Source organism: Pelobates fuscus, chromosome 3 (assembly GCF_036172605.1).
Source record: "Pelobates fuscus isolate aPelFus1 chromosome 3, aPelFus1.pri, whole genome shotgun sequence".
Taxonomy (NCBI): Eukaryota; Metazoa; Chordata; class Amphibia; order Anura; family Pelobatidae; genus Pelobates; species Pelobates fuscus.
The window spans coordinates 186526654-186548764 of NC_086319.1; the positions used below are offsets into that span (position 1 = coordinate 186526654).

At 40.2% G+C, this 22111-nt stretch overlaps 1 protein-coding gene across 2 annotated transcripts in view; it reads right to left on the minus strand.

Annotated features, from left to right (window-relative positions):
* The window catches only part of ANO2 (anoctamin 2), a 337896-nt gene that overhangs the window by 38983 nt on the left and 276802 nt on the right, over positions 1-22111 (minus strand). For both annotated transcript variants that reach the window (XM_063447820.1, XM_063447821.1), the window contains 2 exons: positions 20549-20697; positions 104-256 (listed from right to left, as the gene is read on the minus strand). In XM_063447820.1, coding sequence (XP_063303890.1) covers positions 104-256; positions 20549-20697 — 302 coding nt within the window. The remainder of the gene's footprint in view (positions 1-103; positions 257-20548; positions 20698-22111) is intronic.

Below are 22111 nucleotides of genomic sequence, written 5' to 3' on the forward strand. Positions count from 1 at the left end.
CATATCTTTTGAGTTAGTATAGAAGCAAAGCTTGATCTATGGTTATTGATTTGCACTTTAAATGGGAATTCTATTCAAATATTAAACACATATTTTAACATACCTATATCTTTAGCTCGGACAGCATCTGGTCTTCTTAACTCTGCTACAAATTTTCTTGCGTCAAGTCTTACTTCTATAACATTGTTGAGAAGAGCAAAGAGTGGAGCCAGGGGAAATGATGCCACAAACAGAGTGACAAAGCCAAACTGGATAACTAAGTAGAAAAAAGAATTGCAATATATATTATAGTAGAGGTATCAAGATAAGAGACACAGTTGATTTAACATTATTTTGTTTCCAAAATGTCACATTAATTGAAAATAAACTAATGTGTTAAATAATAATATTTTAAAAAATCTGCTATTTTTTAAGTTGTCGATCTTCTCTTGTGCACTGTAAAGGGACACTCCATTGCGAAAAATGCCCAAAAAATAATTAATTCCCTTTTAGTAGATATATCCCCAATGAAAACATGCATGCATTTAATTATGTGTTTAATTATGGGTAAGTACAAAAACAGCTTGAAAAAGTATTTTATGAAGACGTTCTGTCCAATCACGACTTCCTAATGCAGCTCAATGAGAAGTCTTTGCAAGCAGGTGCTCTTCACTCATAGAGTACCTTACCAAGCTGAAGTATGTTAGGGCCCAGGAGTGTCCCTTTAACTAAATGCTGAATTAAAAAAGACACCATTTAGATTGTACTTTTTTTTTTTACTTTAATAACTGAAGATATCAAAGGGAAAGCTCTAAACCTTAAATTATGGGGAGTCTACCTGACAAAGATCATATACCTCTCTATTACATGCTGAAATGTCGCCTACATACAGCTATTATAGCATATTCTATTACAGATGCCTATGTAGGAAGGAGCATACATGCTCCCATTGACAATAGAGGCTGATATCTAGAGGTAACAATTAATTTAACCCCTAGCTCAGTGTTCAAGTGAAAATCAGTATGGGAAGTAAATGAATGCAAGTCATAGCTCAACAATGGGCTTCGGACATATTCCCAAATATAGTCCACAAGTTCTCTGTACAATGTTTCCATGTTACCAGCAAACTCACATCACAATATAATTTATGGATGCGCTGAGCATTCCACATATCTAAATGGTACTCACCCATCTTGTACAAAGTGTCCCTTGTAATGCACTCATAGAGCGTACCCATATGAACTTTACTTACAATTGAAAAAATAAAGACAACTACATATAACACATGATATATATATATATATATATATATATATATATATATATACATATAAGACATATATTGAATATAATTGACCCATATATCTCCCCTGCATCAATAATCATCAACCACACATGTATACATAAATGATTATACAACTACACCTGCAACATGTGAAAAACAAAGATCACCAGTCAGCTGAACAATACCTAAAGATAACCTGTACATCAATAATCAATAATTCGGCACCATAACTCAGTCGTACATCACCCATTAACAACTCAACACACAAGTTTCGCACATGCATGTACACTTGCATTGAATATTTGGTATAAAAAACTACATTTCTATAGCACTTTCTCTTTTACTGTTTTCTGTTACTTCGTTGTTCTATATGTTGTGCACAAGTGATTTTATATTTTGCATTGCGATTGTCACTCATGTTACGTCTATGACTGTCTCTCACATGTCTAAATAAAAAACACATTGACACAAAACTACATTTCTAAAATGAACCACAATGCAGTAAAGTGATCCATTTGAAAATAGCAGGGATCTACCTTGTTGAAACCTGACTGAGCAAATGGGAATATTTTTTAGAGTTCCCAGGCTCCCCATCACTGAGCTAAGAGACAACAGTTTCTAAAAGGATAACAGCTGTGGTGTATATATCATTCCCATGCAGTCTCAATGCTCAATTCTCTGCCAGCTAGGAGCTAAATCGCTTTGTCTATGCAAACATAGTATCTTCAACTTCAGTTTTTTCTAGGAATATGCGTGTGAGCGGCATCCAGACAGAACATTGAATGCTTCACCATGAAAGCAGCATAAATGTACCATTCTTTAATAAGGTGTGTGGGTCATGTTAGGGCCATTAGTAATGAACATTGACTGCAAAATATCATTCTCTTTTTCTTGTTTTTGCCTGTTTTTCAAAATAAAGTCCCAGTTGCCAAAAAAATGAGAGAATGTGAAAAATGTAAAATGATAATGGAATGCACTAAAACCACTAAAATAAGTAATCTGAAGCATAATAAATACTTGGTGTGACCTCCCATTAAGCTTCAGTAAATAATGTTGGCACAAATGTCCTGACATGTGAGATCAGACATTATGTGGCACCAATAGGCTGGCAGACATGAAGGAATTTTCTACATAAGGCAGTACACTTGCAAATGTTATCCCTACCACTTATCTTAACTCTGTTGGGCTAGCAAAAGTGTTTTTCCTAATCTGGCGTATTGCTATTCTAATACATGCACACAAGAAATCTAGGCGTCCGTGTGATTATTTAATACACTTATTAAGGCTATGTTTTAAAGCTCAGAATGTTGGCAGGACTATCTTGTACAAGTATTCATGCCAGGGGCAGTACTTGACAAGTTCACAGTGGGCGTTTTGCCAAGAGAACAAAAACAGACTGGTTTTAAGAATGAAGTGTGTATGTTTTCAAATGTCAATGTTGAATTATGGCTTTCCTTTTCAGATACTTCACATGCCAATGAGTCACAACTATTTGTATATAATTATTATTTAAGTGTAATTTTTTTTTCACTTAAGTATTCATACATCAGTAGAAATTGCATATAGTAAGACAAAAAAATAATAATTGGAAAGTATTGGAAGTGTCTAATATACTACTTGATATTAACCAAACGCTTCAGCCTTTTACCGGTTACAATGAGAAAAATGGAATTCCACGTACAATTAGAGAGGCACTGTACTCACCAATACAACTGCAGGTTTTCCATTTACAATGGTGCATTGCATTGATGTACATCCCTCTATTGTTTGTCAAACTGTTTTAAAGTGGTATGACAAAAAAAGGTCTCTCTCTGCACCCAAAACCTTTTTTCTCAGTGATGCCTTGTGCCTATCATGGATAATTATCCCAGCAGGCTGAGCCTTTGTTTTTGTCACACCATTTTAAAAAGTTTGTATATTTGTGTAATGGATGCAGTGTGGGTAGTGGATGTAGTGTTTGTGTGTAATAGATACATTGTGTGTGTAGTGGATGTAGTGTTTGTGTGTAATAATTGAAGTGTGTGTGGAGGAAGTAGTGTGTAGTGGATACAGTTTATTTAGTGAATACATAGTGTGTGTGTCATGGATGCAGTGTGTGTATAGTAAATGTAGAGTGTGTTTGTCAAGTGGATGCTGTATTTGTGTGTGTGTAATGGATGCAGTGTGTGCTTGTGCAGCGGATGCAGAGTGCGTGTTTGTGTTGTGGATGCAGAGTGTGCGTTTGTGTAGTGTGGCAGTGTGTATAGTGTAAAGTAGCAGTGTGTAGAGTACAAGGTAGCAGTGTTAAAGTTGCAGTATGTATGGTGTATAGTAGCCGTGTGTATAGAAAAAAGAAGCAGTGTGTATAGTGCAAGGTGGCAGAGGGAAGTTGGAAGTGGCAGTGTGTCAAGTATAAGGAGGTAACTGGTGAAATGTCATTATGAAATGAGAGGAAGCAGTGTATGCACTGTTTAGTGACAGGTACATGCACAGGTTACAGCATGCAGTAAGTGGGGCGGGGGCAGTCTATGCAATATAAAACTTCATGGTTTTAGACAAAAGCGTTGGGGTAAAAGATTAGTTTGGTAGTTAGTACAACTGGGTAAAAAAGGTAGCTGCATAAACTGAATGGATTGACAGAGTAGGATGGAGCGATGGAGCAGCAGCCAGAATGAGGCCTTTGGAAGAGTGGAGGGTTATTTGGGAGAATGAGTTAGAGTAGGAATGCCGTTAAGTGAAGAGCTTTTAAAAATACCAAGCTAGTGTAAGAGAGTGTGCATTTGAGTGAAGAGATATTATGGCAACAGGTAGTGCTGCCTGAGAAGGGGTAATTGAGTGAAGTGGTATTATTGAAACAGGTAGTGCAGCATGAGAAGGGGCAGTTGGGACAGAGGCTACTAAGTAGACAATTAAAAAGTGAGACAGATATAGTGCTGTTTGAGGGGGGCAGTTGGTGAGTGAAGGGCTATTAAGGAGACAGAAAAAGTGCATTGTGAAGGAGTGTTAATGAGACAGCAGTAGTGCAGACAATAGTGTCTGTATTTATTAGTAATATTTAGTACTGCCAGCAATAAGTCACCTGGAAGATTTATCAGCAGTGAGAGGGGGCCCAGCCAGTGCCATCTTCTCTTTCCAGTTACTCCTCAATGCAACTCTCTCGAGCATGGCTAACCCATGAATTGGAGTAAGGAGCAGCTAGAAAGTGAAGATGGTGCTGGCTGGGTCCCCTCTGCGGTATACAGGCAGCAGGGGGTCCGCAGGTGCACATATATAGCGACAATATATATATGTGCATATTAGAATTGTGGGATCCAAGTCTCCTAGATCAGTCCGGTCCCCCCAGGACCGCTGGGCCCAAGACAACCATCATGGCTGTCACTCCTTGATGGCGGCCCTGCCCAGATTACTTCATTGAGATGAAGTGGCCTGAGGGCCTGTGGTATCCCTTTAAGTCCAAAATACATGAATTGGAAATAAAATCTCCAACAGGGATATTAAGTAAGACTTGTTGTGAAAATTTAAATTAAATTCAAAATGACTTTCAAGTTTAAGGCCAACTATGCTTTCACTTCAGGTATTCAGGGCGTAAATTTGAAATTCATTTTGAGTTTAGTTTGAATGATCATTTTAGTGATATAAGCATTGTGAATTCTAAGGCCAAAGTGGTTGAACTGGAAGCATAGCTGACTTGAAAACATTTTGTACATTGGCTATTATTTTGAAGTTAAATTTTGAATTTGCTTTACATTTTTGACAATCCTCACATTAGTGAGTAACCCTGCAATTTTTTTTCAGTGTGGAAGTATGTTGAAAACATTTTTTTTTCATTCATAAACATTGATTATATTTGCATTATTATAATTTTCATGGTAGCAAGTGGTATATACTCTATACTCTATATGAATATGGAAACCTCTATTTAATTACAAACATCTGATGTGGGGAATCGGTAGCTATACACTCTTCTTTATTAGCACTATTATTATCTTGCTTAGCCTCTAGGTACTATGAGTCACATAGTTCCAGTTAAAGTAATTGAAGAAACAGCTAATGTCTTATGTTGAACAGTGGTTTTATTTTCACAGAGAAGGTGAAGAATGTAAATGTGTTGTGCCTGTGGCATAAGAGCCTTATATAACTTTCACCAGAATAGGTGTCTGTGACCTTTAGCATGTGTCTGGATATATATTGTGGGAGGACTTATTTCCATCTTTCACTGGTCCTTATTCTATATAATAAAAAAAAAAAATCAGCATATATCAGCTGGTGCATTACTATTTAGATAGATGAGTTTGAAATGACTGTTCATTTAAAGATGCTCAAAGAGAAGAATGAGGCCCCCATCACTTAAAACCCCAGTACTGTAAAAATATCATAGTATCAGGGTTATTCACTAAAATGAGAATACAAGGGCAATTCAAAATGAATTTCAAATTCAAGGTCAACATAGCTGATATGTTTTCCAGTTCAACAATCGTGACCTTAAATTTGAATTTAACTGTGTATTCACCTTGAATTCTCATTTTAGCGAATAACACAAGTGATAGAAATTGGTGAAGCATCTGGCTAAAAGAAGAGTGGAAGAGAGTTGCAGAAAAGAAACGTCAGAAGGAACATACCAATCTCAAGGGGAAACCCAATAGTACAAGAGTGGAAGAGGAGGGAATTGTGTTTTCTGGAAAGCTAACTAGGGGTAAAGCTATGGAAGGACTTATTTCTGACTTTCTATACCCCTCATTACTTAATATCTGGAAGCAATCTGGAAATTCACAGCTTGTTTTGTAGGATTCTTAACTCAGTCTAAGAATTCTAAGCTCATCGTGTATCATTTGCGTAATAGATTTTTAACTGATGCTTTAAAAGATGTCTATGGTATGTGTCATACAAAGGAGATTGGATATACTGCAATATCTTTACTAAGCTATGTTGAAAGGTCTGGTATGTGCTGTTGGCCATCCCTATTGTTTTGTGCTTGTTATTTCCAACACGTTTCCAATACGTTTTGCTACAACAACAGAAAAGTGCGTGTTTCTGCTGGTATTGCCCAGTTAGTGCTGAATTAGTAAACAGAAATATAGCTTTGCCATTTATTTCTCACCCACACCTAGTTTTGTCGGAAAGGCAATTTTAACATGCTTGATACAAATATTTTTGGATTTTATTAGAACTAGAATCAACAATTCCCACAAAGGCATTGGGCATTCATCCTAACTGTTTTGATACAGTCCCTGTTTGGATCAAATCCCCTCTGTTCCTCTTTTCTATCCAAATGCCCCTATTTACTAGGAGCTCTATTTTGTTGGTGTCTAAGGATATAACAGGGCTCCCGTGGCCTAAATACTCATGGTAATATTGAATAATAATGTGTAAATAAGATACATTGTTTTGTTCTAAATTACTTCATAGTTGCATAATGTTCTATTAGTAAGTCACCTAAAATTTCTCAGACCAGCCCTGTCCCAGGCCATACTCCCACACTACTAAAATTAAATTATCCCTCCCAAATTTTAGGAGGTATTCATTAAGGTGTATTTACTAAATCAGAAATTGCATAGAAAAGCCAAAACAATTACATATTACATATATTACATATACTGACATGGCATTTATGTTTCACCACCCAAAAGTCTTAATTTGTAAATACACTAGAACAACTTTTAAGATGCAAAAAAAAAACAAAACCCAATTTTCGGAATATTTATTTGAAAAACGGTCACAAAATGAATGGGTAGTGGTAAGAGTGAGAGAATGGGAAAACTGAGCTATTGCTGGCAGATGGAAGATCTCCTGAGTCTACAGACTCACTAATGATGAATTGCTGCTAATGATGATATAACAAGTAAGCTCTGCTGCTGTTACTGAAAAAAATTAAATTAAAATAATAATGTCACATGAATATTTTGACAGGTGCATCCCATTTCTAGCAAGCATTTATTCAATGTTGTCCAGTGTACAGATCTCTCATCATCTCTATAGTTTTCTTAAATATCACTCCCCCTCTTACTTACTTCCTCACTTTTTCCTGTAAACTGTCTTTTATAAACACGAGCATAATGCATATATTTTAATTCATGCTCTTTAAAACTGTGGTCCCATCCACTTCTGTCAAACTGTCAGTTACAGGTCAATGCTAAGCATTGAATACACTCCTACAGATAGCTCTCCTGCTAACATCACAGCTATTCCCCAACAAGCACTACTTCTTGTTGCTCGGGGGGATAGGGGAATGGATTGACTCAGTTCTGTTAGCAATTAAGTTTGTCAGTGCCATTAGGGGGAATCGCTCTCTTTGGTGATATGCCCAGTCACATTACATAGGGATGGGATCAAGGTGGGACAAGATGGGGTGTTACAATGGTGTAACTCCCATGGAACCAGGAGAATTGTGTCACTTTAAAGATGGAGAGGGAGTAAGTATATAACAGCTATTAACCCCTTAAGGACCAAACTTCTGAAATAAAAGGGAATCATGACATGTCACACATGTCATGTGTCCTTAAGGGGTTAAAGCAAAAATAGATCATTTATATTTATGATACATTATATATTTACTGCATTAGGACCTGTTACAGCTTAAGGTGAACTCGTCATGTCTAGTTTACTTTAACTCCTGGTTTGGGATTCAAAATTGAGTCCCCATGCCATTTCATTGGGTCAGCACTGGTTGGAAAAGACATGTTGTGTAGTATTTATCAGGTTCCAGGAAGTTGCCCACAATAAATAATTTACTATGGCAGCTCTGCCGTGAAATATGTGCTAAAGGTCACTTGGAGACTTAGAAGGTGTTTTGCATAGTTTTGTTTAGAATATTTTTTGTTGAAACAGAAAAATAAATTGGTCAGACACTTTGAAATCGTCAGAAAAATGGTCAGAATATGCTAATAACATTTCAAAAGTGTTAATTGGTCATCAGAAATTGTACTAGATTGGATACCAAATCAATGTCAAGTATATAATAAAAGTCTTTATAAAAAATAGGTTAAAATCACCTAGCTGCAATTGGAGGATTTTTCCAAATCAGCTACTTTTGCCTTTTTGAATGGAATTAGTAAGTAACCATGTTAATCTTTTTTTTTGTAATACATAGGATAAACATAAATATATAATACGACATTGATACAATATTATATATGTCGTATTATATATGTATGTTTATCCTATGTATAACAATATAAGTTTTAGAATGTAACAAGCAACGTAACAACGGGGAAAGGTTAGTGACTAACATCCTGAAAGGTTTCCAAAATAAAAATTGTTACTCTATTAACAAACAGTCTGTAACAATAGATGTGATGATATATTTGCTTTGCTTTGTATTTTGTATTTCAAAGAGTGCTCATCCATCAATGTCGCTGTCATTCAGCACACACAAAGAAAAAAGAAAACAATAACAAAAAAAGAATAAAATTCTATTCTTCTAAAACTTCAAGAATAACACAAAATGTTCTGAACATTGCCACTTAATTGGAATGACAAAAAAAAAGAATTTACCACGTTAAGAAAATATTTAACATTACTTAACTCAACAGGGAGAGGTTGAAAAGTGTAAATTCTGTATTACAAACTGTACTAGATGCAGAGCCATTAGCTGCTGTTTAGTTAGCATGGTGCCTCCAGCATACAATATTACGGTAAGAGCACAAAAGGCGACTCTGCATCATTCACATTGTCAAGTTTTGCTAGTAATTATTTATACCTGAGATGAATAACCTTTAGCACAATAGATGTTCCTATGATTCCTAGCACTCTATATACAAGTGGGAGATCAGGGAAAGAGACAATCTAGGCACTGTAATTGCTCAATCTCATTGAAGTGGTTTTAGTGTCTGGAGTGCCTTAGCACCATCCTTCAATTTATTGTTTAACTATTTTTGAATAATTTTATGCCCTCTGTGCTGCTCAGGCTAGTGCGTGATTGGCTGAGCATGTCAGCTGACAGCCTATCAAAGCGGCCAATTGCTGGTATAGATTTTTGTGGCTAAAGAACAGTGTAGCCTCTGCCTTAGTCATACATGCAGTGGAGGCTGCGCTGTTGACAGTCAGGGACCCTCATACAGTGCTACACCATCCAAAAATGGTTTAAAAGAACTCTATAATACTGGGAATAAAATGTGCACGGCACCCAAACCACCGAGATAGGTCACGTGCAGGGCCATATTTCAGCAGGGTCAAAAGGCACCATGTACTTTGTATGAGGTGGAAGCCTAGCCTAGTCAGCTAGTTCAATCAGTTCATCTATGTGGTTGTCCATGATGCAAGATACTGCACACTTTCCTTGCTTTTCCAATGCATTTATATCATTTGAAGTGGGAAACTGTGGGGTCGCTATATGCAGAAGGCCCCAATTTAAGTTCCATTTTATATTGACTAAAGAGGTTTATTAGAGTAAAGACTGATTACTTTAAAGAACAAAGCTGGCTTGGCATCTCCCCATTTATGTAAGTCTTGAGCATCTCTGATTCATGCCTAAATGATGAGTTATAATGTATGTGTTATTGGGTTGTAATATTCCCTCAAGCAACATTTTCAGTATTACTGTAATACAATAATTCTTTCTATACAGCCACTATTCTAACTATTCAATATTCATCATGTGAACATAAAAACAATCAAAGCCTTCTTATTTAACAAACAACGGCATGACGAAGCTGTGTTAATCGTATGACTTGTAATTTTTGTATTCACTAAAAACGTTTTTTATTATTTTTCCTTTTATCCATATTTGTCTATTTTAAGACAGTCCCCAAACAGCCTTTGTATAATATTAGTTAGTCATAGGTCAGGCTATATTTAGATCTGAATCAGAAGTAGCAGATAATAGAAATTCTCTAAAAATAGTGATTAGGGATAAAATTAAAAATGAAAATCCCCAACTGAGTATGCGCATGGTCAGATGTCAACAATATGAATCATATTGTTAATTATGTAGAGTGTGATATGTTTGTTCTTCACTGGAAGCATTTTTCAGACATAGTTTATTAATATGGAATTGCATAGGCAATAACTGGAACTGAGACATTAAAAACTTTCTATCATTTAATGATTTAATGTTTCACCATTAGTTCCGCACTAGCTTTGCCTGACCCTCAAATTCAGATCTTACAAGAATGATGTTACCATTTATAGGAAATTATTAAAGCAATAAATCTACTTAAATATACACTTTGACATATATTGTTTAACCGCTAGTGATGAATGTATTTGGTGTAATTTCTGAATGAAATATCTCTGTGATCAGGCTGTTAGGAAGGAGATGTTGGATTTCCCATCAGGCATTGCAGTTCACAAAAATGCTTAAAGACAGGGTGCTACTTGAAGCCACATCTAAAATATGAATATGCGGACACTTTAGGCATGGTGGACTTTGTGTCTATTTTTAATTAGATAATAGTTACTATATTATGTGAAAGTATATATGTTTTCCTTCTTGTTAAATAGTACTCATTTTAACCAGCAAATGTTTTCTGTAATGACACGTGTCTTCATCAAGAGCATTGTGCTTCTTATTTGTTATATGGGTGATAGAAGTTGGATGCAACAAGATATGTGGAGGTGAAAAAGCCGATGTATATCTAAGCATATATTGAAAATTATATTGAGTTGAAGGACACATCTCGAAATGGGATCTCCAGCTCTTTCAACTTTGATAAAAGGAATGGAGCATTTTAGTTATGAAGAAAGGTTAAAAAATTTAAATCTCTTCAGTTTGGAAAAACGGCGCCTTAGAGGGGATATGATAACATTATACAAACATATTCGGGGCCAGTACAAACCATTATCTGGAAATCTATTCATAAACAGGGCTATACATAGGACACAAGGTCACACATTTAGGCTTGAAGAAAGGAGATTTCATCTAAGGCAAAGAAAAGTTTTTTTAACAGTAAGCAATAAGGATATGGAATTCATTGCCGGAAGAGGTGGTTTTGTCATAGTCTATACAGATGTTTAAATTGCAATTGGATAAATACTTGCAAAAACATAACATACAGGGATACAATTTCTAATTAGTGGGGTAATAGCTGCTTGATCCAAGGAGACATCTGACTGCTATTTTGGGGTCAAGAGGAATTTTTTCCTAGTTTGTTGCAAAATTGCAAGCGCTTCAGACTGGGTTTTTTGCCTTCTTTTGGATCAACAGCAAAAGCATATGTGAGGATGGCTGAACTTGATGGATGCAAGTCTCTTTTCAGCTATGTAACTATGTAACTATGTAACTTATGGGTCCTATGTATTACTGTTTTCATTTTACAGTAACCCTGCCCATGTGCCTCCACCTTTAAATGGTATACACAAAAGGAATACATATAACAACCCCCCCCTCCCCGCCAAATCTTTAGAACATCGTCTTTATTTTTGAACCCTCTCTGGGATTTTTGTCTAAGTGAAAATAAAACAGTTAGATGGTTTGCTTGTGTTCTGATATGACATACATCATTGTAAGGAAACCAAGTTTAGCCAAACCGCGTTCGGTAGTTTCCCCCCCGAAAGGTCAGAGTCTAAGGTAGTGCGAGTTTGATTCGATAGTTACAGGAAACGAAATCCATACGAAATAAAACAGCTGCATAAGATAATTCCCTTGTTACCGCATACGAATTCCAAATAACAGTCAGAGTCCAGGTTCAGGATACAAGTAGAACTAACGTTTATTCACACACATGGCTTTTTATGCAGGTCCCCATGCAAGGGGACATCCCACAGGGAGGAGTAACATTTATCCAATCCCGAACAGTAAAAATATAAAACACACCCAATACAAACAGGCAGTTCCTTCCCCTAGTCCTGGAGATAATCAGGTCTGATATAGTAACAACCTAATTATCTCCAGGCTGAAAATTCACTATTTTCCCCAAATTCTGGAACACCCCTTTATACCTGGGGTATCCCCACAAATACTATATCCCCTGATAGCCCCGATCCGGGTGACCAACATATCCAAATTTCACCCGGATCGGTTCAGGGGTTCGCAAAAAGTATGGAAGTCCTTTGTGACCGGTTCACTGTGGGCGGACTGCCCAAAATAGTTCCAGAGGTTCGTGTGGTTTTGCCGGTCACTTCAGAAAAAGGGAAAAAATGCATAAAAGTACCGAATGAATTCCCCTGGCTCCTAGCAGCGATTGTTCCCCTCATTCGTGTGCATATTTGTACCGAATAGCGCTCTTCTAGCTAATCGGTATCACTAGTTCCAGCGTTCGTATGATTGAGACCGGTGTTTGGGAAGTCGAGTGTCCGATTTTAGTTCCAGACACTCGACGACCAAGTCCCGCTGCCTTTGTTTGATGAAAAAAAGATGGCCGCGGTTTTCTCTGCCACGTGGCGTTCGACAGTACGAACGCTGACCGCACACATAGAGGGTGAAAGTGATGCCGGCTTTGAAGTTAAGTGAGCCAGGGGTGGTCTCTGTTCGGCAGTCCCATCTGCCGAATGAAAAATACACAAAAAAGCAAGAACTATGCAACAAAATATCGAATAATATAGTCATTTCTTCACACTGCTCCCCTATAAGTCCATAGGTCGGCATACCCGCCTAGACCCTGTCGGGTTGGCTTGGGGATGTCCGAGAAAAGTAGCGGTTTAGGAGTCCAGTTCGGTCTGGCGTGACAGGCCATCCGCATTACCATTTTGTTTTCCGGGCCGGTACTGCATAGTGAAATTATAAGGTTGAAGGGCTAGGCTCCACCGTAATAGCCTGGGATTGTCTCCAGCTACCCGGTTAAGCCATACCAGGGGGTTGTGGTCCGTCATAAGGGTAAATGCCCGCCCATACAAATAGGGCTGTAGCTTCTTGAGTGCCCACACGAGGGTCAAGCATTCTTTTTCTACGGTGGCATAGCTGACTTCTCGGGGTAACAGTTTACGGCTGAGGTATGCCACCGGGTGTTCCATGCCGTCTGTGCCCACTTGGCTTAGCACGGCTCCCAGTCCGAACATGGAGGCATCTGTGTGTACAAGAAATTGTTTAGTGTAGTCGGGTGCTGCCAACACAGGAGCCTCACTCAATGCCGCTTTAAGCTTCTGGAAAGCGTCCGTGCACTCTGGGGTCCAGGAAACCTATTTGGGGAGGGCCTTTTTGGTAAGGTCGGTGAGGGGTTTGGCCAGGGCGCTGTACTCTGGGACAAACTTTCTATAATAACCGGCCGTCCCTAAGAAAGCTAGTACCTGGGTTTTGGTCCGAGGTTGGGGCCAGTTCGCTATGGCCTCTACCTTAGCTGGCTCTGGACGCTGTCTACCGGAGCCCACCCTGTGGCCGAGATACTGTACCTCGGCCAGACCTACGTGACATTTGTCGGGTTTTAACGTGAGCCCTGCGAGGTGGATTCGTTGGAGTACCCTGGACACATGGCCCAGGTGGTCTCCCCATGTGCGGCTGTAGACGGCAATATCGTCTAGATACGCGCATGCGAAGTCCTGAAATCCCTCCAGGAGCCGATCGGCCATCCTCTGAAAGGTAGCCGGGGCATTCTTCATCCCAAAGGGCATAACCTTGAATTGGTATAGCCCGAAAGGGGTGACGAATGCCGACTTGGGGATGGCCGCAGGCTCCAAGGGGATCTGCCAATAACCTTTGCACAGGTCCAGGGTAGTCAAGTAGTTCCCCCCCGCCATACGGTCTAAGAGCTCATCTATTCTGGGCATGGGGTAGGCGTCTGTTATGGTACGATCGTTAAGCCTCCGATAGTCTACACAGAAGCGCGTGGTGCCGTCGCGCTTCGGTACTAGTACTACCGGGGAGGCCCAAGGACTTTGCGAGGGTTCTATTACCCCTAACTGTAACATATCCCTTAACTCGGTGAGCATACTCTCCCGCACTGCTTCCGGGATCCGATATGGTTGTTGCCGCAGTGGCGTCTCTCCCTGGGTTTCCACGCGGTGTACCGCAGCGGAGGTATAGCCTGGGGTGGCTGAAAACATCTCTTGGTATCTCTGCAGCAGTTGCGTGGCCTCACCCTTCTCTAGGGGGTTTAAATTTTGACCCAAACTTACTTGGTCAATAGTACAGGGAGCGGTGTCTAGTAAATCGGGGAGGGGTAGTCCCTCACTATCTTCTGTGGCGGGGGCACACACGGCGCCCACATCCTCTGTTCTCTCAAAGTATGGTTTGAGCATATTCACATGGAAGGCTTTGGTCAGCCTTTCATCTGAGCATTTGCTCACGATGTAGGTGGTCTCGCTAACCCGTTCTACTACCTTAAACGGTCCCTGCCATGCGGCTTGTAGCTTATCCTTTTTAACTGGCCTCAAAGCTAACACCTTCTGCCCTAAGTCTAGTACTCTATCTTGGGCTCCCCTATCGTACCATTTCCTCTGGTCCTCCTGGGCCGTCTGCAGGTTCTCCCGAACCGATGCGGTGAGCGCCCGCAGACGGTCCCGGAACTCCAGGACATACTGGACGATAGGGACTCCCCCCTCGTCTGTATTGCCCTCCCAGTGCTCCCGTACGAGCTCCAGTGGGCCCCGAACTTTTCTCCCGTACAGGAGTTTGAAGGGGGAAAACCCAGTGGAGGCCTGGGGCACCTCACGGTAGGCAAACAGAAGGTGGGGGAGGAATTTTTCCCAGTTCTTGTGGGACTCCGTAAAGGTTTTTAGCATCTGTTTTAGAGTGCCATTGAAACGTTCACAGAGCCCGTTAGTCTGGGGATGGTACGGGGCGCTGAACAGGGGTTTCACTCCACAGCTCTGCCACAATTGTTGTGTCAGGGTAGCCGTGAACTGAGTTCCCCGATCGGATAGGATTTCTTGTGGGAAACCTACTCGGGTGAAAATCTGAATAAGGGCTTCGGCCACGGTCTCTGCCTCTATATTGGTGAGGGCGACTGCCTCCGGGTATCTAGTGGCGTAGTCGACCACGGTTAGTATGAACTTTTTGCCCGACTGGCTGGGTCGGCTGAGGGGTCCTATTAAATCTACCGCTACTCGGGGAAAGGGCTGTTCTATAATGGGTAATGGGTGAAGTTTGGCCTTCCGAAGGTCTCCCCTTTTTCCCACCCTTTGGCAGACGTCGCACGTCCTGCAGTAATACTTGAGGTCCTGGGTGACCCTGGGCCAGAAGAAGGTTTGGGTTAACCTGTCTCTTGTCTTTTTAACCCCTAAATGTCCTGCTAGGGGAATGTCATGACTGAGTTTTAACAACTCAGCCCGGAATTTACGGGGTACAATTAACTGTCTTTTGATGACCTGGGTGGCCCCCTGTCCCACCCCCTCGGTCACTCTATACAGCAATCCCTTATACCACTCAAACTTTTCGTGCGGGTTGTTCCCTGGGGTAACGGCCGCTGCCTTCCTATAACCCTCTAATGTGGGGTCGGTACGCTGCTCTTGTTCAAACCCCTGGGGGGTATCCCAGAAAGGAAAGGGAGGATCGGGTAAGGGGGGTATTTCGACTCTTACCTGGTTTTCCTCAGAGTGCAGCGGAGCTTCCAGTCTGGCTTGAGCTCGGGTGGTAACTGGGTATGCCTCGGCAGGGGGGTCTCGGGCCAGTTGGGAGGTCAAGCATCCTACATCATTCCCCAACAAAACCTCGGCGGGTAGTTCTTGCATAATCCCCACCTCCAGCTGTTTGGACCCGGAACCCCAATCAACAAGGATATTAGCGGTGGGCAGTTTGTGAATAGCGCCCCCAGCCACCCTCACAGCGACTGTGCGTCCGGTGCGAGCTTGCGCTCTGATCGTGTGAGGTTGCACCACAGTAAAAGTAGCCCCAGAGTCTCTCAGAGCCCGGGCCCCCACGCCATCTACGGTAATCCATTGGCGGTGGTGGTCCCGGTTGTCACCCCCAGCTTGAACTGGATTGACCTCGTGTAACACACTCCACTGTTCTTCTTGGTTAGGAACACCGGTTGTGCCTTCCTGTTGCACACAATGAGCAGCTGCCCTGGGTTGTTGTGGGGGTTGCCTTTCCCAGCTTCCCCGGTTTAAGCGAGGGCACTGATTCTTGTAATGCCCTGGTTGCTTGCAATAATGGCACACTGCAGGGGGACGTGGTGTGTTTGCTGGGTTCGGTGAAGGGTTACTCATGGAGGGTCTAGGAGGGGTAGGGGTTGTTGGAGCCTGGTAGTTAGGCTTAAAAGGTGGTCTGCTCACCCCTTGCTCCTTCCTCCTATTATCCTGATACTCATCCGCTAGCCTGGCGGCTTCCTCCACAGTTTTTGGTTTTCTATCTTTAACCCAGTCTTTTATGTCCTCTGCAGAGTGATTAAAAAATTGCTCCAGTAACATAAGTTGCAAAGCATCCTCCAGAGTGGTTGCTTGGCAGCCCTTCATCCAATTGCGGGCCGCCCGTTGTAGCCGAAAAGCCCATTCCGTATGGGAATCTCTCCCAGTCTTCCTCAGCTCTCTAAATTTTTTCCGGTATGCCTCCGGAGTTACAGCATATCTGGCCAACAAAATGTCTTTTACTTTTTCATAATTATGTATGTCCCCCTCAGGTACTGCTCGCAGCGCCTCGGCTGCTCTACCTGACAATTTACTGCTAATGACTGCAGCCCATTTCGTGGAGTCTAATCCCTCCAGCGCACATTGACGATCAAAGTCTTGCAAGTAACTGTCAATTTCCATCTCATTGTCATTAAACGATTTAAAGGCTGCATAATTTACCTTCTTTGGTATCTCCCCAGTACTTCCCGGGGAGTGCAGTAAATCTCCTTGTGCCGGCCTATCCCGGTCCTCTCGTTCTTTTTGCGCTTGTCTGGCTTGTGCCATGACCTGCAAAAGCGCCTCTGCAGTTGGGTTGGGTCCCAATAGACTGACCATCCAGCGGATGTCCTTTTGCATCACGGTTTCTTCCTCTTGATCCATCTCTGTATTACTGGTATTATCGCTCTGTATTAATTCCGCAATTAACGTGGCTTTTGTCTTGTTACTTGCCACTCTGCCTCGAGCTTCCAGTAAATCCTTTAGTGTGGTTCTTTTAAGTAGCTGGTACTGCTGAGCCATTCATTCCCTTGCTTGGTTTGTAACGTCCATTCGGGATTCGAATCCCTCCGCTTGCCACCAGTTGTAAGGAAACCAAGTTTAGCCAAACCGCGTTCGGTAGTTTCCCCCCCGAAAGGTCAGAGTCTAAGGTAGTGCGAGTTTGATTCGATAGTTACAGGAAACGAAATCCATACGAAATAAAACAGCTGCATAAGATAATTCCCTTGTTACAGCATACGAATTCCAAATAACAGTCAGAGTCCAGGTTCAGGATACAAGTAGAACTAACGTTTATTCACACACATGGCTTTTTATGCAGGTCCCCATGCAAGGGGACATCCCACAGGGAGGAGTAACATTTATCCAATCCCGAACAGTAAAAATATAAAACACACCCAATACAAACAGGCAGTTCCTTCCCCTAGTCCTGGAGATAATCAGGTCTGATATAGTAACAACCTAATTATCTCCAGGCTGAAAATTCACTATTTTCCCCAAATTCTGGAACACCCCTTTATACCTGGGGTATCCCCACAAATACTATATCCCCTGATAGCCCCGATCCGGATGGAAGTCCTTTGTGACCGGTTCACTGTGGGCGGACTGCCCAAAATAGTTCCAGAGGTTCGTGTGGTTTTGCCGGTCACTTCAGAAAAAGGGAAAAAATGCATAAAAGTACCGAATGAATTCCCCTGGCTCCTAGCAGCGATTGTTCCCCTCATTCGTGTGCATATTTGTACCGAATAGCGCTCTTCTAGCTAATCGGTATCACTAGTTCCAGCGTTCGTATGATTGAGACCGGTGTTTGGGAAGTCGAGTGTCCGATTTTAGTTCCAGACACTCGACGACCAAGTCCCGCTGCCTTTGTTTGATGAAAAAAAGATGGCCGCGGTTTTCTCTGCCACGTGGCGTTCGACAGTACGAACGCTGACCGCACACATAGAGGGTGAAAGTGATGCCGGCTTTGAAGTTAAGTGAGCCAGGGGTGGTCTCTGTTCGGCAGTCCCATCTGCCGAATGAAAAATACACAAAAAAGCAAGAACTATGCAACAAAATATCGAATAATATAGTCATTTCTTCACAATCATGATGTATAATATACTCCTCCAATGTGTACATATATTCTTATATTTGCACCAAACTGAGTCAAATCAATGTGCAATAAGACCAGAATGATTTATAGTATCTCAAGTTAATCTACCACTATAGAGAGCAATATGATGTGTTGCTGGGCTGCCCCTTTCCATTATTGTATGCAAACACCAGAAACTTGGTTGCAAAGATGGGATCTGTACTTGGATATTTCTAGGGATTTGGATGAATATCTTTAACATTTATTTAAATTTTAAGAAAGCATGAGCGTATATATTATTAGAAAGGGCTGATACAATTAGTATTTTTATTACAATTCTTCTGAATTAAATTCGCCAAGAATTCTTCTGCACAAATTGAGGATCATTTATTCATTCTTAATACAATGCATATCTTTCACAATTCGGATGGAACATAACTGTTATAATAATAATATTATTATATCAATGACCCTCTCTTTATTCTAATGTGGTGATTGTGAGCTAAGCCATCTGATTTATCCACTAGATGGCAGCAGCGTGCACTGTGCTGGTGTCATAGACATGTGCAATGTATAAGCAGGTTGCATAACCAAGTTCAGACAAAATGAGAAGACATCAATCTAATTTTGTGAAGGACATAAATACATCTCTGTTATAGACTATAACAACAAAAACAGTTAAAATGCATCTTCAGTTTCCTTTGTAACTCATTCCGTTCCTGGTTGTATTATAAAGAATTATACATGGGGGTTTCTATAATTCCAGACATATTATAGTATCTTTATGAACTTCAGTGTTATTAAAACATCTAAGCTGGTAACCAGGAATGTGGAAATTATATGAGCTGACGCCCAGTACATTCAGTTCCGGGTGTCGGACAGGTGTTTCTTTAGATTGTAAAATCATGGCTATCTAGCCATGTACTTTATATAAATGAGCTTCAGTGACTCTCTCAGCTCACGGGCAGGGCCCTCTAGACTTTTATACTAATCTGTGTATATAGTACTGTCTTTATCCCCCATTGTACAGCGCTTGGAATATATTAAGAATAATAATGTCAGTAATAATAAAAAATAATGTTCTTTTAGACCTGCTGCAGGAAAAGAGTCTGGAATGCCTCTGGTGGATGCCGACCTCAGTAATCACTCCTTTGCATTTTGGCACTCTCTAGTGAGTCAGAATGCACGTGTACATTCCCAGCATGCGCTCTGAATCACTGAATGTTAGCACAATGAGGGAATGATTACCCACCCAAGTTGAAGACATCACACTCCCCACCTAGACCACCAGGGACCCAGGACCCCCAATAGAACACTAGGCAGAGTTAAATCTTGCTGGACCACCGGGGGTATGACCTCACCACCACCCCCCCCCCCAGTTGTACCATCAGAGATGTAGAAAGCCATGCAGGAGAAGGGCTAACAGAGAACTACCTTACAAATACAGCCTCACGATTCATACTTATACACAAAGCCAACATACACAGCACATCAATCACATACAGCCATAGAACTACACATACTACATACAGCCTGCACACACCAGACAAATACATGATATACAGCCACCACACACATCAGAAACAGCCAGCATAAATCACATACATGACACACAGCCAGTACACACATGACACACAGTCAACAAACAACACACACACACTATAATAAAGGGCAGATCGTGAGGGTAATTCACAAACCTCTGAATTTTGGCAAGAAAAACCCAAATGGCAAAACTGAGGCAACAATATCCATGTTATGACTATAGCAAAGTTAGAGAGTTTTTCCAGATTTTTGCCTCAGTTTTTTTTCCCATTTATATCTAATTTATGAAAATTCTAAATTGAGCAAATAGCCCTGTCAATGTCCAGGGTCTTGGTATAGCCCCAATCTTGGCATTTTATATTATTTTGTGTCAGGACAAGTAGATTGTCATGACAGACAAGTAGACTGGGCTACCACTTTAGTCCCTAGAAAAAGTAGGTTATGTTAAGATTCCACAATCTTGGATAGAATCAAACAGTTGGATAGTGTACTAGATTGTTAAATGCATGTTGCTTCAATGCATGGTGGGGGATTTTTCTCAAGGTAAAAACAGTTGCTATTCTGGGGCAAAAAGCAAATTAAGGAGCAATCATCATGGAAACCAGTTAAATGTATCTCAGCATTTAGCACTTTACACCTAACAAAGCACTTGTTTTAATTATGATAAATTTCATCCCACATGTAAAATCCCATCTCATAAAAATCCAAAGTGAATTATGTCTTATGTTTTTTTTGCTGTTCCAGTGAAACAAATGTAACAGTTAAAAAAAAGTTCTTACTCATTTCCATATATTCCGGTGTTAATCCAGTGAAGGGTTCTAATGCATAATCACGTTCCCATTGTTGAGGTTCTCTAGAATTGTTCAAATTGTTTTCTCTTGGTCCCTTCCTGTCATCTTTTAGCTTTCTAAACAGTTTCTTTAATTTTCTGTGGGAAAAAAAAAGAACATAAATTCACTGTTTTTATACAATTGACAATGCATTATTAGAGACATTTCAAAGTTAACATTACGGTATGTTACATTTAAAAACTGATTTGTCAGATAAGGAAAAATAAATTTAAGTAAATAACTCAATGGTTATTAAATATTATTCTAAGTAATATAACCAATATTATCATTGCCAATTTTGTCCAACATTGATTGATTGAGAGTGTCGGGGGCAAGTAAGCCCAGTCCTCTCATCCAGTCTATATCATCCAGTTTTTGTGAAATTAATGTGGATTATACAAAAGTGTTAATACGGCATCGATGTGGCTGAAGAGGGGGTTGTCCTATCGAGGCAACATAATCAGCAATCTCTCGTGGTTATGTTCCTTAGAGTGCTGTTCGCTTTGCCCACATTACTTTGCTCCACTGTGTGGACTTGTGAACTGTCTGCTTAAGGAACTATTAGCTGCTTAGCAGCCTGTCTGCAATATTTAGTTAATTTTTCAGTAAATATCTCTCTGAATTATAAACCTAGTACCCCGGGTTTCACTCTGATACATTTTATATTTTACTCTCAGCAGTTCAGCAGCATATCTGAAATATTTGGTTACCTTTTATCAGTAACAATCTCTTTGTGTTAAAAGCCTGGGGACTCACACTGATATATTTTATATTTCATATTTTAATTTTTACTGCTATTTTCAGTCTCTGCTTGCTACTGTTTTTTATTATTATCTATACAGCCATGGCATGTCAAATACAGAAATTGTGTAATTTAGATGCAAATACACACTTTAGTAAACTAAATCCACTATAAATAATCTTGTAATAGTTTAATTTTGTAGAATAAAAAATGTGTGAGTTTGTTTACTGAATGGAAAACTTGAGATGAGTTGTCAGATGATATTTTTTCCAGCTTTGGTATTTTGGTCCACGTTTTACAAGTCAATTTCTAACTAACCACAATTCTTTGGTTAGTGAACAAATTCTACATTTAACCCCAATGTTACCGAGTAACTCATGTCAAAAACGTACCATAATATTTACTTTAAGCCTAAAATTAATAGTTATGTGAATTTAGGATAAAACAACATTTTACAACACTTGTTCGTGGACACCTAAATATTAAAAATAGGTAATTAAAAATATCATCTTTAATTCATCTTTGACAGGAAACTAGGAGAATGATTAATATATTGTTTTTAAAAATCATGTTTTTTTATTTCGTGCACTACTTCAGACAAGGTCATATGGATATTTGTAAACAACCTGCTGGTATTTTTGGAACGGTAGATAAATACAGTAAGTACAATTTACTGGCTAAAGCTATGTAAATGTACTATACATAGCAGTGAAGATGCTGTTGCAACTTGCATTGTTTTCCCAGGCTCTCTCATCTCACCAGGCTACAGA